This window comes from Oncorhynchus kisutch, linkage group LG30, assembly GCF_002021735.2.
Source record: "Oncorhynchus kisutch isolate 150728-3 linkage group LG30, Okis_V2, whole genome shotgun sequence".
Classification (NCBI taxonomy): domain Eukaryota; kingdom Metazoa; phylum Chordata; class Actinopteri; order Salmoniformes; family Salmonidae; genus Oncorhynchus; species Oncorhynchus kisutch.
In genome coordinates this window covers 11694310-11709798 of record NC_034203.2, presented here as the reverse complement: position 1 = coordinate 11709798, position 15489 = coordinate 11694310, and the positions used below count along the sequence as shown (strand labels likewise).

The following is a 15489-nucleotide window of genomic DNA, read 5'->3' as shown; positions in this document are numbered from 1 at the left end:
AACCAGTGCACCTGGCACCTACTATCATACCATGTTCAAAGGCACTTCAATCTTTTGTCTTGCCCATTCACCCTCTGAATGGCACACATACACAATCCATGTCTCAACTGTCTCGGGGCTTAAAAGTCCTTCTTTAACCTGTCTCCCCCCCCTTCATCTACACTGATTAAAGAGAATTTAATAAGTGACATCAATAAGGGATCAGAGCTTTCACCTGGTCAGTCTGTGTCATGTTTTGTCCACTCAGTGTATGAGCTCCATGACAAAATGTTACCCCATTTCCTGACATCGCTGCTACCCTACACCCTAGGAATCACTAGCCTGAATTCAAGCCAAGGTTATTCCACTATTAACCTACTCCACCGAGATAGCACACGCGCACTGCTTTGAAATAGCTTTACATCAAGGATTAAGGACACTAGATTCAACTGTGAATTCAACTATGAACACAGTCCTAGAAGACTTCCAGCGTCTTCCCTCATATCTACGCAGCTCATTTGGCCAGCGCTGCGTACGCTGCTGACCCACTTCGGCAGGGTTTTTCTCCCTGTGCTGCCTAGTGGTGGTGTTGGGTTTCAGCTAGTGCTTCCCGAGGACGGAAGCATGGAGGTTGACTGAGGGAAAGACGGGAGAAAAGCAGGTCCAAGAACACTGCAGCGGAGCTGTGATAAGACGGAACCAAGCCTCCAGCTAGAGGTCTGGATTTATTCATCCTGTCCGACTCCGACCCGCTACCGCAAGAACTGGTCGGGAACCCAATCGCAGTCCCGCAATGTTATTTTAGGCACCTGTGACGCAGCTCACTTGGCAGCCATAGTCACAGCAATTTTGTGCCCTATAGGCAACATCAAAATGAGCAAAAATAACCATTAGAAATGGGTTAAATTACCAGGAATTCTCGTGGCCAATTATATTAGGCTGTCGGTATTACTGGGCTATATCAGCGAATAGAGGTGTCATAATATTTTGTTGGGCAAAACCGTTCGGGCGCTAAATGATGTCTCATGTCTTCCTTTCACCGCAGATGCGGAAGGGCAACATCGGCGGATGCGATCGTTTGAGACTCATCCAAAATGCAATCTCTACCTTTAGACAGATTGATGTATTTTATTACGCCAATTCAAATTCAGCTGGGCCGCAGAAATCGACTCAAAAGGGTTTAAGAGACTTGCAATTTCTCTTGAGCTACGTTTGATTTATTCAGACCAAGACAAATCTGGGTGATCAATTATTATTTCTAGGCAATGTAGTCAACTATAGCCCAAACATATTTAGGAAGTACATTTCCTTGAAAAGATAACTGTCCCGTGCCTCTTCGGCCACGCGTAGGCTATAGCCTACTCTATTTAATTGAGACCACACACGCGCACATGATCTTGCACATATAGCTACTGAACTTGAAGCAGCAAGAATGATGACAGCAGACACTTGCACTTTCCCTTGAGCTACGCTTTGCATATAGGATATAGCCTGCCTTTAAGAAGACGATTTGCAGGCAGAGACACATAAATGGGAAAATCAATATTTCCTGAAAATGAAAAGGCGCAACGCTCGCTCATCATAGAAACCTAACCTGTGTGTGCACGTTGTACCTTTTTCTTTTCAATTAGGATTTTATTTTTTATGTTTTTCACCTCGACTCACGTTGGTTGAGCACCCTCCACATTTTTATCAATATTTATTTACAGACACTGTACTAAACTAGTGTAATATTTAATTTCCTTGAAAAGAGATTGTCTGACAATGTAATTGTCACGCTGTCACGACTTCCGCCGAAGTTGGCTCCCCTGCCTGTTCGGGCGGTGCTCGGCGGTCGTCGTCACCGGCCTACTAGCTGCCACCGATCCCTTTTTCGTTTTCTGTTTGTTTTGTCTTATTAGTTGCACCTGTGTCTATTTGTGTTTGCCTGATGGGCTTCCTTATTTAAAACTAGTATATCCGCCCTTGTTTTGTGCGGGATTATTCTTGTGTTACGTGTTTGTGTTGTTAGGTGTGTTCGTGCTCCAGACCTGGTACCCTGTGTTTTGGGTTGGTCCATATTTTTTGCGCCCTGTGTTGTGGGCATTGCTTTTGGTGCCATATTAAAGTACACTTCTTCCTGTGGAACTCTCTGCGCCTGATTCTTCCCTCACACACCTAGTCCCCTGTGACAAACGCCCTGGCCAGAGAGGCTTTTATTCTCCATTTTGGTTAGGCCAGGGTGTGAGTAGGGTGGGCATTCTATGTTCATTCTCTATGTTTTGTATTTCTTTGTTGTTTGGCCGGGTGTGGTTCTCAGAGGCAGCTGTCTATCGTAGTCTCTGATTGAGAACCATACTTAGGCAGCTTTTTCCCACATGGGTTTTGTGGGTAGTAGTTTTGTGTTTCTGCACCTGACAGGGCTATTTCCTTTTTGTTCATTCCCTTTGTTGTTTTGTGTGCAGTTTAAATAAAATAACATGAACACTTACCATGCTGCGCTTTGGTCCACACCTTCTCATACGACGACCGTTACAGTATTTCATTGAGACCCACAAATACAGTTAATTTGGGAAGTATTCAGACCCCTTCCTTTATTCCACGGTTACGTTACCGCCTTATTCTAAAATGGATACATTTTATATCTGTCTACACACAATACCCCAGAATAACAAAGTGAAAACCGGTTTAGACATTTTTGCAAATGTATTAAAAATAAAAAACAAATACCTTATTTACGTAAATATTCAGACCCTTTGCTATGGGACTCTAAATTGAGCTCAGGTGCATCCTGTTTCCATTGATCCTCCTTGATGTTTCTACAACTTGATTGGAGTCCACCTGTGGTAAATTCAATTGATTGGACATGATTTGAAAAAGGTACACATCTGTCTATATAAGGTCCCACAGTTGACAGTGCGTGTCAGCCATGAGGTCGAAGGAATTGTCCGTAGTGCACCAAGACTGGATTGTGTCGAGGCACAGATCTGGAGAAGGGTACCAAAACATTTCTGCAGCATTGAAGGTCCCTAAGAACACAGTGGCCTCCATCAATTTCAAATGGAAGAAGTTTTAAACCAAGACTCTTCCTACTGAGCCAAACTGAGCAATCGGGGGAGAAGAGCTTTGGTCAGGGGAGGTGACCAAGAACCTGATGGTCACTCTGACAGAGCTCCAGAGTTCATCTGTGGAGATGGGAGAACCTTCCAGAAGGACACCCATCTCTGCAGCACTCCATCAAATCAGGCCTTTCTGGTAGTGTAGCCAGACAGATGCCACTCCTCAGTTAAAAAGGCACATGACAGCCCCCTTGGAGTTTGATTCTCTGGTCTGATGATTGTTTTATTTAACTAGGCAAGTCAGTTACAATGACGGCCTACACTGGCATAACCCGGAAGACGCTGGGCCAATTGTGCGCCGTCCTATGGGACTCCCAACCATGAAACCAGGATTTAACTGTTTGGTCTGAATGCCAAACGTCACATCTGGAGGAAACCTGCCACCATCCCTACGGTGAAGCATTTGTGGCAGCATCATGCTGTGGGGATGTTTTTCGGTGGCAGGCACTAGGAGACTAGACCGGATCGAGGCAAAGATGAACAGAGCAAGGTACAGAGAGATACTTGATGAAGTCCTGAGCACTCTGGAGCAGGTTCTCAGATTGGGGCAAAAGTTCACCTTCCAACAGGACAATGACCCTAAGCACACAGCCAAGACAATGCAGGAGTGGCTTCGGGACAAGTCTCTGAATGTCCTTAAGTGGCCCAGCCAGAGTCCGGACTTAAAGCCAATCGAACATCTCTGGAGAGACCAGAAAATAGCTGTGCAGCAACGCTCCCCATCCAACCTGACAGAGCTTAAGAGGATCTGCAGAGAACAATTGGATAAACTCCCTAAATACAGGTGTGCCAAGCTTGTAGCGTCACACCCAAGAAGACTTGAGACTGTAATCACTGCCAAAGGTGCTTCAAAAAGTACTGAGTAAAGGGTCTGAATTTCAATTTTTAATACATTTACAAACATTTCAAAAAAACAGTTTTTGCTTTGTTATTATGGGGTTCTGTGTGTAGATCGATGAGGGGAAAAAACTTTAATCCATTATAGAATAAGGCTTTAATGTAACAAAATCTAGAAAAAGGTCATGATGTCTGAATACTTTCCGAATGCACTGTATGCCCATACAACTACAAGGTCTATGGCCCAGTATTTTTAGATAATACGCTCAAGCCTCCATTACCCCTCACTTACTGTATGCTCCCTTCATAACGCCAGTTGTGAAACAGGTTGTGCCTCCAGGCCCCTCGGTGGGGTATATTTGAGATGAGGGCATGTTAACAGCTGTCGGTATAAGCAAACCAAAACAGAACCACACTAAGCCTCTCCCCCTTCTGTTCTCCTATTTTTACAAGTGAGCGAGAGGCAGATTTAAGTATGCTATGGAACAACTTGTTCTTGTCCAATATGATAAGGGATATTTTTGCCTTATCGGAAATGATGAAAACAAGGCTAAATCCCCAATCTGAGATGTGTTTTACCAAAATAATGTCTAGAAGCTATTCCCGCTATGTGGTTGTGTGTGTGCAGGGTCCAACGTAAACTCTCTCTCACTGGCCTGGCCATAAATCTACTTGCCCAAACAGAATTTCTACTGGCCCGGACATGGTGTGGTTTTAATTGGGATCATACAGAGCCTATAGGTTGGCATCCTTTCTCTCAATATGCAGCTATTAACATGCAACATTTGGTTATGTATTAAAAAGCTGTGTAATATAATTTAGCAAAGTCATTACTCCATTCTTTAGAATTGCATTGTATTCATTATTGTTTGTAAAGTATGCCATTTTGAAAATATTTTTATTTGATCTAAAAATAGGACGCTGCCCCTTTAAGAGAACTGCGTTCCAAAAGAGATACCGACCTGGCTACAGTAGGCTAGCCAAGACTAATGCTAAAGTGAATTTTTTGAAGTTTCTTTTTGCAGACAATCAACAGTAGCCAACATATTGCTAGTATGTTCACAATTCATTTTGTAAATCACTTTCCTTAAAAAAAAAATAAGCTCAGCGAGTTGATTGATGGGCAAGTCTTTTTGCTCTGGACAGCTTGAGTGTGCTGTGTGAACGCATTAACTTCTGTACTGCTTGAGTGCTCGAGCAGTTGACTGCGGGAACGTGGTGGAGCTTGAACGAACGGCCAATCGTATTGCTCAAATTCAAAAAGCACGACTGTAGTCTTCAATGGTAGACTACGACAGAGCAGGTAAATGTTGAACTGGAATGCAAAAATGCACCGACAAGATCCACTGGCCCGACATGTTCTTACTGGTCCTGGGACATCGTTAATGTCGGACACTGTAAGGGAGATCCATATTCCTGCGATCAAAATGATGAATGCAGGTGAAGATTCAGTCATAACATAGTATGATGAAAGCAGGGAAGGAGTCTCCTAAATGAATAAAAACAATTTAGACGGGGTAAAGTAGGCTCTTTCATTAACGACCTTTGTGGACAATAAAAGATGGCCGCTCCGTAACCATGAAAAAGGAGAAGTTGAAACATGTTTCTGTCTGGTAACACTCCCGTCTACAGTAACTCATCTTTGAGTCATAGGGTGTTCGGTACTGGTATTAAAAGGGCAGGTACGATACTGTAGGTGGCCTTGACAGTGAAACAGCCAGATATAAACTCTTCCCGAGAGGGTCGGCGATCGTTTGATGATGGAGGAATGTCTGCTGTTGGTTTGCCAGTTGCTGGTCCAAGGGTTAGGATGATTTCTATTTTAACTCCATTCCGTTGTGAGTTTAATTGATTAATTGAATTGATAAGAGATCAGATTGACAATAAATGTTGGGGTCACGGAAACCCTGCACTGATGTCAACAGAGTTTATCAGGTTTACACGTGAACGTTTTGGGTCGGAATTTGACCCACATGGTTTTTGTCTGTGCAATGTCCATAAACACCCACTCATCCCAAGAATAGACTGGAACTGAACTAAACTTCAAAGAATTGACTCCAACCTCACTGAGTAGACAGTGTGTATTCTCTGTGGTAAGTGCAAACATTTCAGTTCATCACCTGAATAGTCTGGAACTGAAATGAAAATAGAACTGACCCACCAAACCCTGTAAACTCACATAATGTGTAGGATGTTCTCTGTGACCCCTGTGTGTTGGTGAACTTACTTGAGGCAGTGCAAGGGTCCCGGGGGGGCCATGCGGGCCACACTGGCCCCGTTGACGGTGGTGAGCTGCACCTCAGAGATGTAAAAGGTGACATGAGAGGACTGGAGTCTGGTCTTCACTACTTCCAGCGGACAAGTCAGAATAGCACCCACTGTGCCCCCACACCTAGATGGGGAGAGAGAGAAAGAGTAGGGGAGGAAGATGGGCAGGTCAGAATAGCCAAAAGTACAGTAAATCCTGTGCTAAACTTTACTTTATTACCATGTTATAGGCCTAACTACTTTATTACCATGTTATAGGCCTAACTACTTTATTACCATGTTATAGGCCTAACTACTTTATTACCATGTTATAGGCCTAACTACTTTATTACCATGTTATAGGCCTAACTACTTTATTACCATGTTATAGGCCTAACTACTTTTACCATGTTATAGGCCTAACTACTTTATTACCATGTTATAGGCCTAACTACTTTATTACCATGTTATAGGCCTAACTACTTTATTACCATGTTATAGGCCTAACTACTTTATTACCATGTTATAGGCCTAACTACTTTATTACCATGTTATAGGCCTAACTACTTTATTACCATGTTATAGGCCTAACTACTTTATTACCATGTTATAGGCCTAACTACTTTATTACCATGTTATAGGCCTAACTACTTTATTACCATGTTATAGGCCTAACTACTTTATTACCATGTTATAGGCCTAACTACTTTATTACCATGTTATAGGCCTAACTACTTTATTACCATGTTATAGGCCTAACTACTTTATTACCATGTTATAGGCCTAACTACTTTATTACCATGTTATAGGCCTAACTACTTTATTACCATGTTATAGGCCTAACTACTTTATTACCATGTTATAGGCCTAACTACTTTATTACCATGTTATAGGCCTAACTACTTTATTACCATGTTATAGGCCTAACTACTTTATTACCATGTTATAGGCCTAACTACTTTATTACCATGTTATAGGCCTAACTACTTTATTACCATGTTATAGGCCTAACTACTTTATTACCATGTTATAGGCCTAACTACTTTATTACCATGTTATAGGCCTAACTACTTTATTACCATGGTATAGGCCTAACTACTTTATTACCATGGTATAGGCCTAACTACTTTATTACCATGGTATAGGCCTAACTACTTTATTACCATGGTATAGGCCTAACTACTTTTACCATGTTATAGGCCTAACTACTTTTACCATGTTATAGGCCTAACTACTTTATTCTGTGCTGTAATTGAAAGTGCTACCAAACAAACAGCTATATTGTAGTTTGTTGCTTGTGGGGGGGGTTTTAACGTTGTGAAGCTTTGTGATACTAAGACGGGCATAAAATCTCCTGAAGTGAATGGTGGATCATTCAACTCCGATTTTATTGGGGCCAACAACGCAGTGGAGAAGTAGAGTAAGAACCACCCACATCTAGACCTGGTATTTCTGGAAACAACCAGCTGATTTTCAATGCTAGCAGCAGCTGGATCTGGGTCAGGTTCAGCCTATTGACACACATTCAGCTTGAATTGAACATAAAAACGTGCAACTGTAAATAGTCTCTAACCGTTATGGCCAGGGGCCAACCCACTGCCTGGGAGACTTTGAACTGGACTAACTTGTCTGTGACAATGTGCAAACTGAGGAGCTGGCCCTTTTGCCTGTAACACCTTGACATGGTCTGTCTGTGCCCCCCCTCCCCTCCCCTGAGTTAAGAGGGTTACTATTCATGTATTGTGACTCCTGTGTTTGCTAGGTTACAGGCTTTCCCAGCTCCTCTTTCAAATAATATTCGTCAACTGAACCTCAACATGGGCTCAGGGCTGTGTAGAATGCGCACTACAAGGCACAATTATAGTGGAATGGTTCCTGAAAATAGTCACCATTGTGTATATAATCTGTAGGTTAGGTTTATTGAATGTGAGTATCATGCATGGTGAGTGCTGACTGGCTGCTACAGGCTGAGCTCTCTGTCAGACTAACCCACATACAGGCAAGAGCGACCTTTGGCCTAGATTCAGAAGGCTGTTCCATGCTGCTGCTGTGTGTGTGTGTACAACAGGCAGTAAGAGTTAACATGCACAGGCCTTGAGCCCTGTTGTGAGAAATATCAAGGGGACTGTAATTATTTGCTTCTCGCTGTAGTAACTTTGTCACAACTTGTGCCCCTAACATTGCGTTTTCATAGCCCAATGAAGGAGATACAAAATATTCTGGTTTGGCAAGATAGGCCTTACATGCTGACATTAAAAGTTTGCAGAGTGCCTGAAAGAAAAGAAGAGGCTGACGGACAAAGTAAACAACATAAAAAGTGGAAAACAAAGCTAAGAAAGAAAGAGGAAATGAAGAAAACTATTCTGGCACTACAATGGAATCAAGCAGCATCTTGTCTTCCTCAATGTGTCATCCAAAGACTAAAAACCATACTAGAATTAGATTTGCAGTGATAAGTTGGCATATTAGTAGGCATAAGTAGGCATATTTAGTGTCCAATTGCGAGAATGGCTCTAATAACCAACTGGTCATGTTTCAATGCCCCTAAGCACATTGGTGAAATCTACAATCTCAATTTACTTGGAGCAGTCTGACATGGAATCAACACAAATAACAAGTCAAGTCAATTTTCCACAGCCTAGACTACAGACAGGTGCCCTTTAACCCTTTCAACTTCCCCTGTGTCAGCATGATGTATTGAGTGTAAATGTCTACTACAATGTAGCAAAGCTAGAAAATTTGTGACACATGTCTCCAATAATATACACTACAGGAACGGAAACACGCAGGTAGTATGTTGACAACGTTTACAATTGAGACATTCTTACAGTTTTATTTTAGACAATGAGAATGACACTTGAAATAAACACTGGGAGACTTCTGCCCAAATCAAACGAGACCCGTTTTGTTCTATGTGCGTGCTAGAAATAGAATTCACGGAGAATACTGTTCCTCAATATTTTCACTGACATGCATAACTAGAATATCCTTAACCAAGTAAAACAACTTCACAATGGAGTAGAGCAGTACAATGAATGTGCAATATAATTGCGGGCTATTTTGGGGGTGCTGAAATCCTTAGTTATCGATTAAAAACAACTACATTTTATGTGAGGTCGGAGCCCAAGTCCGCCCACACTAGTCACCGCTCAACTCCGCTGATGTGAATTACATCGTGGCGTTGAGTTTTACTTATAGCATACCGTGTGTGTCAGTCAAACTAACATATTGTAGCCTACCTAGGGGCGTATTCATTGCGCCAATTTTGTTGCAAAACGTTTTTTAAACGGAAGCAGATGGAACGAAACGGGGAGGGACCTACCTGAATTTGTCCAATAGAAAACTATCGTTTTAGTTGTAAAACGTTCCAACTGTTTGGAATAATGTAATCATTATAGTGCAATCATCATTATTCCTGTTCGGATTAATGATTACAACCCTGTTTTGACCTGACCTTTTTCTCCAGTCTATGGAATGGTGTGGCAGCAGTTGATACAGTGTATGAATCCTGTAGGCCTGGGCATATTCTCCGTCTTTACAAATGTGTGTTTTATACAGGTGTTTTGTCTGTGTAAAAAAATGCTAAATATAAATGTGTCAAGAAATGTAATCAAGCTGTTCGGCGACATAGCTATAACTAATCGGTCAACCGCTGCTCGAGAACAACAAAGGCTCGTGCGTCATGTATGTTTCATTCACGAGCCTTATCATCTGTCAGGGCAAACCACGACCACTGTGGAGGAGTGTGATGCGTGGGTGTCAACCTGTTTTCTGTCAAATTAAATAAATTGTCGTGTGTGATAAGTCAACATCGGACACTACTGCAATGTCTCTGATGTGTTGACACTAGGTTACAATAGCAGTGGCCAGCGCCTAGCTAGCTAGACCGTGGTACCTACTTTGATACTGCAACTGGCTAGCTGCTGCCTGAGGATGGGTCGGGTAGTGCAGTTGCTAATGTAACATGCACGCGCGCCTGGGAAAATGGCAATGTTGGAAATAAATTGGTGTTATTTTCACCATGCAAGCTAATTTTGACTATAAAAGTGAGTCACGAAATGTTGCGTCGCCTAGCTAACTTTATTCACAGCAAATAATAGCTACTCACCCTCCGGCAAACAAATGAACCAAGGTATCCCTTTGACTCATTCTTTAGCATTCTCTGAACCAGTACACTCTTCGGACTGCGTCAAGGGGGAAGACAGGTTTGGATGGCGAACGGTCGACCACCCTGATTTCGAAGACGACTTGCGCACGTCGATAAATCAGCGACGTCGATTATCAATCAGTAACAGTTAGAACCGTGATTCAGTTTTGCCGTAGCAACGTTAGCTAGATAGCTAGTCAACTTGCGTGCTACACAAACCCTTATCTTCGTTTCGAGCAATCCCCTCTTTGAACAGACCTTATTTGAATTTGTAGAGCGTTATACTACAAAAGAAGAGAACTTCAAAAGGAATATTGTTTTATGTATTCTTGCTTCTATCAATCGCTTTTTTTCAACAGTCCCCCTAGCTTTCGTTTCTCAACTGTTCACCGCTGCAGTGAGAGGCGATAGGTCATATCCCTAGTATATAACTACTGTAGAATCATATAGGCTGCAAAACAGCGTCCGCTATTGGACAGTTTGCCTTATTACGTCAATTTCTCCGCCCGATCACGCAAATTTCACATGAAACCTTTTATACAATCTTTCACATGATCAGCTGCAGCACCCTATATAAAAAGGGGCAGTTTTAGGTCCTTACATGTATAAATAACAAAATTAACTTCTTTTTTTTAACAAGTAATGGTTATGAGGATATGACATGTGGTCATATGTCTATCACATTTTTTTGCCGGTGTTTAACCTATGAACATTATGTCATTTGCACATTGCATGAATGGATTTGTTATTTTTAATTAGGCAACGGTTGGGTCTAATCCCGAATGCTGAACGCTGGTTAAACCGCATTCCAGCCGGTGTCTATTCCACACGTTACCACCAGCTAAATCCAGGGGTATAAAGTACTACTTAAATCGTTTTTGGGGGTATATGTACTTTACTTTACTATTTATATTATTGACGATTTTTACTTTTACTCCACTACATTCCTAAACAAAATAAAGTACTTTGTACTCTTTACATTTTCCCTGACACCCAAAAGTACTAGTTACATTTAGAATACTTAGCAGGACAGGAACATTGTCTAATTCACGCACTTATCAAGAAAACATAATTTGTAGAAACCTTGCTGTCTGTCTCTCCGACATTTGCAACATTGTTTCAATATTCAATTTCCATCTCCAGTTGTCCGATAGTAATGAGCGAGTCGGGACGAGAGACAGGCAGGCAGCGTTTCTCAGGCAGTCGAACTCATGAATCAGTTTGCATCATTTTTATGGATATATACAAAGAAATGCGAATTGAAAAAAGGTACAACTAAACGAAGTGCAGCTACTGTAGTTTGCGGTCTTTCCAGCTTCAGTTTGAAGTGATTGTGTTAACTGTGTTGTAGGCTAGCTCCTCTGAACAAGTGTCCTGACGAGTGAGCACATGTTCTATTTCAGGCGAAATCGCGCCTCATTAGCTCATTTGTTATGGAAGTCACAATAAATGTCTCTAGAAAACAGCATTAAAAAATGCAAATACAACTACAGTTGTTATTCTGGCTGCACTGTTTGACGTGACTGTAAATTAGCCGTAGTTGGCTAGCTGGCAAGCAAGGGATAAGAACCTTTGCCAGCTAGAATGACAATGAAACATTTACAACGAACGACTAGTAGAGTCGATAGGTACCGAACAAAAAGACTGAACGACTGGGTCGAGTCTATAGGCACCGAACAAAAAGATTGAACGGTGCCTATGGACTCGACCCAGTCGTTCAGTCTTTTTGTTCGGTGCCTATGGACGCGACCCAGTCGTTCAGTCTTTTTGTTCGGTACCTGTGGACTCGACCCAGTCGAACAAAAAGACTGAACGACTGGGTCGCGTCTCTGGCAACCGAACCAATAGAATGAACATCCAGACTGTTTCGGTAGCAACCCCAGATTTGTGTCGGGACTATATCTTGTGGCAGGATGAAATAGTATGAATGAATTAATCCAAATAACGTTAATGAAATATGTCAATCATTATTTGAATATGTTGGTACCCCGTTGTATAAAAGTGATAATGCCCGTGAAGCCGGTGTTTGGAGGATATATTGGCAAGGTTTGCTGGCCCGAGATGAAACAACACCCGCACAAATATATCCTCCAAACACTGGCTTCTCCGGCATTATCACTTAATTATTCTCATAGTCACCTATTACATATTTATAACAACTACGTCAAGTGTTTTGGTTTATGTACACTGCATTTTCAATTTATATGCCCATTTTGTGCTTTATGGGATGCCGTGAAATAAAATTAGGTTGCCAACTTAGTGAGGAGAGGTCACCTCGTATGTACAATGAACTGTGAAAAAATATATATGGGGGAAAACATTTCTGTTACTGGAACAGGAAATAAAAAATATATACAATTGTGGCATGGGAGTCTAAGCCCAATAGTCCTAAAGCAGACTTGCTACAGACTGACAATGATGTGAAACCAGACTGAGGTCCCTGTGAGAGCAACCAGATCAGTTGAAAGAGATTGTAACATCCATTATGGGAAATGTGGTTGGCTGAGCTAATAGGGGATGAATGGACCTCTTGGTTTCCTAATTGGAGGCACAATTTGACAAGTTGAAGTCATGTGCATGGAGGCTAAAGTTATTTATAACTGTCCTGGTAGACTAAAACGAGATCGGCAGCTCATAGGAAGTAGATTATGCTCCCATGATGTATAACTGTCCTGTAAGACTGTAACAATGAAAATACACTGTTACAATACAATGAAAATTACTTTATTCATATAGCACTTTCCCTTCGAGTTAAAAATAAATATGAAAAGAGACCCGATCAGATAGGTCCTATGTGAGGAAGAATAAGTAGAGAGAAGAAGCTTATAGTTTGCCTGGACACCAATCTCTTAAAACAGTAGGGTAAATCCATATGAATTCCATCACTTTTTGACAGCATCCCTTTTGATTTAAACAAAGCCTTTTATACATGTTTGCCCATGGAAGAAATGGTCTGAAAGTGACCTTTTGGACCTTTTATGCCAAAGCAATGGCATTCAGGGATAGGCCCATTCTACAACATAAGTGAATATGGAGAAAGAAAATCGGAGTTTACTTGTTTTTAGATAATTGACATTTAAAGTTCAAACAAAATTACAATATATATATATTTTTTTAAATTACAAGAAATTATAAAACAGTTTGAAAACCCTGTTTGTTAGCTTTTAAATTATATCAAACACAAACATTGATATTTTTCAGGGATGAAGTCATGGATGTCTTATGGTATGGTATGGTATGCAAAACAGGTCCACTTTGAGCACCTTTATCACTTTTTAATGTTTTGGCATTCAGGTTCCAAAAGTTACTTTCTGAGCACTTTTACAATGGGCAAATGTGTATGGAAGATGTTGTTTAAATCAGAAGGGGTGCTGTCAAAAAGTGATTGAATTCAAATGGATTTACCCAATATCCAGCTCCCTTTGTTGTTATCTTGCACAAGTAAATCAACAATGGACACTGCAGTACAGTGATAGCGGAGAAACTGGCAACCGCAATACAGGACATGGAAAAAGGGTAATGATTTGCTATTGACAGTAGAGATGACGAATGATGGTACTGGACTGGCAAACAGTGGCGTGGGACGCACCCACGCAGCCCTCCCCCAGTTGCCAGTTCAAAACCTTGGTCATAATTCTGCATTTACCCACCCAAATTAGGTTCTTGGCATGAGCTAAAGTGATCATGGTTTGGCATGAGCTAAAGTGATCATGGCTTGGCATGAGCTAAAGTGATCATGGTTTGGCATGAGCTAAAGTGATCAAAGTACGTTATGTAAGTCACCTTGCCGTGAGGACGAGAGCACAGTAACTTAATGAAATATAATGACCACGTTTTTTTCCACAAAGTTTGTCTGCAGTTTCTCAAACTAACAGTTTAAGAGGATCACGAGATTGCAGCAATGGGATTATGCTGCACGCCATAGTGCATTATTGAAATGGGGAGGAGGTGGGTGCACACGGTGAAGAGGGTCAAGAGCTTCAAGCCTCAGTGTCCATCTCACCAGCACAGTCGTGAAGAAGGCACGGCAGTGCCTCTTCTCCCTCAGAAGGCTAAAACGATTTGGCGTGGCCCTTCAGAAACGTTCATAGCTGCACTATCGAGAGCATTCTGACTGACTGAAAAATTCTCAAAGACTCCAGCCATTCGAAACATGGACTGTTCTCCATGCTCCCGTCTGGCTGGGGTTACTGGTGCATCAAGGCTCATACCAACAGACTCCTAAACCACTTATATCTATAAGAATGTTAATGGCTAATAACTACTGCTCTCCCACTCCCACAGACTACCCTACAAAAACTTTAATAATGTAAGTGTTAATTGCAGCTTCAAGTTTTTATTTGTAATTTATTTCAATACTAAATGGAAATTAGTTCCCGGCTTTAGTGTTTAGTTTGTGCCCATCCACAGGTCTCTACCCACTCAGATACAAACACCATCAATGTCACTCTTACTCACACACACGCCAACTTACATACACATACTCAGATACACCCTCACTCACTACTGATGCCACACTCACACACTGCTGCTATAATGATTATTGATTGGATTTATTACTACCATAACCATTAGTATCTATCTATTTATCATGCTACAGGTCACTTATTACTCCTGTTTAAATGTACAGCTTCATTAAATAGTACCCGCAAAACACCAGTCTCAATGTCAACAGTGAAGAGGCGACTCCGGGATGCTGGCCTTCTAGAAAGAGTTGGAAAGAAAAAGCCATATCTCAGACTGTCCAATAAAAATAAAAGATTAAGATAGGCAAAAGAACACAGACACTGGACAGAGGAACTCTGAGACTGGTGTTTAGCGGGTACTATTTAATTAAGCTGTACATTTAAACAGGAGTAATAGTGACCTACTATTTAATGAAGCTGCCAGTTGAGGACTTGTGAGGTGTCTGTTTCTCAAACTAGACTCTCTAATGTACTTGTCTCTTGCTCAGTTGTGCACCGGGGCCTCCCACTCCTCTTTCTATCCTGGTTAGGGCCAGTTTGCGCTGTTCTGTGAAGGGAGTAGTACACCGCGTTGTATGAGCTCTTTAGTTTCTTGGCAAATTATCACATGGAATAGCCTTAATTTCTCAGAACAAGAATAGACTGGCGAGTTTCAGAAGAAAGCTCTTTATTTCTAGCCACTTTGAGCCTGTAATCGAACCCACAAATGCTGATG

The 15489-nt window shown here is 41.6% G+C and overlaps 1 protein-coding gene across 1 annotated transcript in view; it reads right to left on the bottom strand.

The window, feature by feature from the left end:
• The window catches only part of LOC109875188 (solute carrier family 25 member 36-A), a 30127-nt gene extending 19406 nt beyond the window's left edge, over positions 1 to 10721 (bottom strand). Inside the window, exons 1-2 of the mRNA XM_020467418.2 lie at positions 10270 to 10721; positions 6142 to 6306 (exon numbers count right to left, since the gene is read on the bottom strand). Coding sequence (XP_020323007.1) covers positions 6142 to 6306; positions 10270 to 10310 — 206 coding nt within the window. The 5' untranslated portion in view covers positions 10311 to 10721. The remainder of the gene's footprint in view (positions 1 to 6141; positions 6307 to 10269) is intronic.
• Positions 10722 to 15489: the final 4768 nt, after the last annotated feature.